Source organism: Frankliniella occidentalis, unplaced genomic scaffold (assembly GCF_000697945.3).
Source record: "Frankliniella occidentalis isolate FOCC.00 unplaced genomic scaffold, Focc_3.1 Scaffold134, whole genome shotgun sequence".
Classification (NCBI taxonomy): Eukaryota; Metazoa; Arthropoda; class Insecta; order Thysanoptera; family Thripidae; genus Frankliniella; species Frankliniella occidentalis.
This window is the reverse complement of record NW_026267261.1, coordinates 634,523-637,352: the sequence shown is the minus strand read 5'-3', so window position 1 is coordinate 637,352 and position 2,830 is coordinate 634,523. Positions and strand designations below refer to the sequence as shown.

At 43.6% G+C, this 2,830-nt stretch overlaps 1 protein-coding gene across 1 annotated transcript in view; it reads left to right on the top strand.

Moving 5' to 3' along the window:
• Positions 1-2,505, top strand: part of LOC113211361 (myrosinase 1) — a 28,636-nt gene extending 26,131 nt beyond the window's left edge. The window contains exons 10-11 of the mRNA XM_052270690.1: positions 1,895-2,004; positions 2,174-2,505. Of these exons, the coding sequence (XP_052126650.1) occupies positions 1,895-2,004; positions 2,174-2,402 (339 nt within the window). The 3' untranslated portion in view covers positions 2,403-2,505. The remainder of the gene's footprint in view (positions 1-1,894; positions 2,005-2,173) is intronic.
• Positions 2,506-2,830: the final 325 nt, after the last annotated feature.

Here is a 2,830-nt window from a genome sequence, read left to right as displayed (position 1 = left end):
GCTGTTTGCAATTTGAAGGAAAATCGTTCGTAATATGGCAGCTTTAAATCCTTTCTACGTTACAAACCCAGGCTGTAAGTCATATGTGCCAGAAGAATCTAAGATGGCGGAGGACGATTTTTGACTGGTCTCAGTTGTTGCCTATTTATTTGGTATCTGCGGAAAGATTTTGTCTGGGGATTTCGCCGAATTGGTCGCTGGACACTCCCAGTGCATGATCAGTACTGTTGTGTACGCGTTGTTGACGTTGGTATAGCAGCATTATTAGCATACATATTGACATGTCAATTTCGCTCTATAACGGGGCAATAGACCATTTCGCCCAAGCGCTTTTCGACCTCTCGAAGAACAAAAATACCGGAAGTCAAGATAAAGTGTCACTCAAAATAGAGGTTTGTCGTCCATGTAACTGACAATCTACTCTTCTCCGAACTAAATTTCCCTTATAAAACGAAATCATTCCGAAAGTCGTCCAGGACTGTTCCAAAACCAGCCGATCGTCTCGGGCACTTCCAAATATGTCCCAGGACAGTCCGTCAGCAATCCGAGTCCGATCCCGGACTGTCCGAAAGTAGCCCTCTAATTAGTCAAAAATATATTCTTACGGCACAAGCCGCTTCAATGTAACGTGTTTAAGGGCTAGGAGCGTTCCATATACTGCCCGACTTCCGGTATTTTTGTTTTTCGAGAGGTCGGGTGAAATGTTCTATGGGGTCAACAACTCCGCTTGTCCTTGAGCATACAAAACGTTTTAGTTTTCTTTTTACAAGAGGGACTGAATCAATATTTTGCATGCCAATCGCAAAACCAATATGTACAAGCAAGACACTTCTGTACTCATATTTAGCTTAGTATGAATTGGGAATCGGATTCGAAATGGCAGAGTTATTATTGACCCCATCGCCCGACATGGCGCGATATTCAAGCTCATGTTAATTTGGGCGTTACTTTGTGCCTGACTATACTAACACTAACAAGGCAACTGAACTGAATATGTAATTGGGGTGTTCAGGGACCAACCCGGTGCAATCCCCACCCAAAATTCGATAATGTCAGAAAACCAGTGGATGTGCCAAGGACTCTCTTAGCCTAGAGGGTGCCCTTCTGTAGATTAGGAGTAAACCTTGCATAGAACACTTTTTATCTACATCGGGTACGGAAGTATGATCAGTAAGATGCTCACATTACTTAATTGTTAAATCAGTTGAGAGATTTAAGGAGCCGCATAACTTTAGTTATTTTCCTTCATTTTGTGAACGAATTCGTCACCGTATGGTAAAGAATAGACGTTTTATCCAAAGCGGATATTCGTACTGTCGCCCAAATATCGCTATTTTTGTCCAGCGACGACCTCTTCTCTGTGGTCAGTATTTGAAATTTTGGCCACTGTGTTTGATGCGGACTAGTCATAAAAATCAAACACCGTGGCCAGAATTTTGAATTTTGGTCACAATTAAGAGTTTGTCGCTTGAAACTATTTTTTGCCACATCGTTTGGATAAAAGGTCTACAATAGACCATTCAGGTTTTGGTGATTAGAAGAAGAAAAGAATAACAAACTGGAAAAACACTGCCTTCTAGTCATCCCCCACCCTCCGTCTCTCTTCACCCCTCGCCCATTTCTTTCCTGTTTCGGTTTTTCTTTTCTTCTTCTTGTCACCGAAACTGAAATGGTCTATTCTATAAAACAAAGAAAGCTCCTTCAAAGTGACGATCTAATTCTGTCATGTTATATGAACGAAAAATTCCCTTGGAGTAAGGATGTTACCATTAGTTCAAAGAAATCATTTTTTCAGTGTGAAGTAATGTGTAGCGTGATGTTCTTCTTTTGGTTCCGGACAAGTTCAAACGCAATATGCTTCGCTTTCATACGTTAATATGGCCCTAATTTTCAGGCTAACCTCCGTTCCCTAGTGCGCACCATGAAAGAATACGACGTAGAAGTTCTTGCGTATTATGCGTGGGCATTACTAGATGTCTTCGAGTTTTCTGCGGGTTACACTGGGTGAGTGCTCGATTGCCCTTCCCTTAATGTTCACAACAGTAAAATTGAAATTTTATTATGAGCTCTGCACTGTTAAGGTGCTGCGAATATGTGTGTGTGTGTGTGTGTGTATGTGTATTATATATATATATATGGTCTATCATTTTGTGTTCTGTTTTTCACGTTTCAGCCGACCTTTCGGGCTTATTCACGTCGATTACGAGTCGGGAACTCTTAAACGCACGCTAAAGGATTCATCCAAATTCTTCATTGACCTAGCCACGTCGGGAAGAGTGCCGTATGTGTCTCTACCAGACGAGGGAGGCACATCTACTGGAAGTACTTCAGCTATTGCGTCTGGACTGCTTCTTTCAGCTGTGTGGGTAGCGATTTGGCTGAGGTCTTCAACTGCTCTATGAACAACGTCAATAATATAAGATACCGAAGTCGGTTGTGTTAGTAATGGTAAAACAACAAGAATGTAGCCATCACAATTAAACAAACTATTTTGAAAGTATAGAAGTGTTGAAGTAGGTGTTCCCTATTGAAAGCGTTCGAGCCCGATACAAGCCCGAGAAAGGGACAGTCCGCCTGCAGCCCGAACGGACAGCTCGAAAATAGCTCCGGAAACCTCCCGCTTTATCAGGTTTTTGGAAAGTCTGATAGCCCGACGAGTGCTCTTCTGACGGGCTACTTCCGGACTGTCCTCCACGGACCCGTTCCAAAAAGCAGCCACCGGACGAGTCCACAGTGCGTCCGGGAATGGGTGGACCCCTTCCCCCCTACACCCGCGTGTAGGCTAAGCCCTCCCCTCCCGGGAGGCTACAGCAGGTTTGGCCCCCTGCCC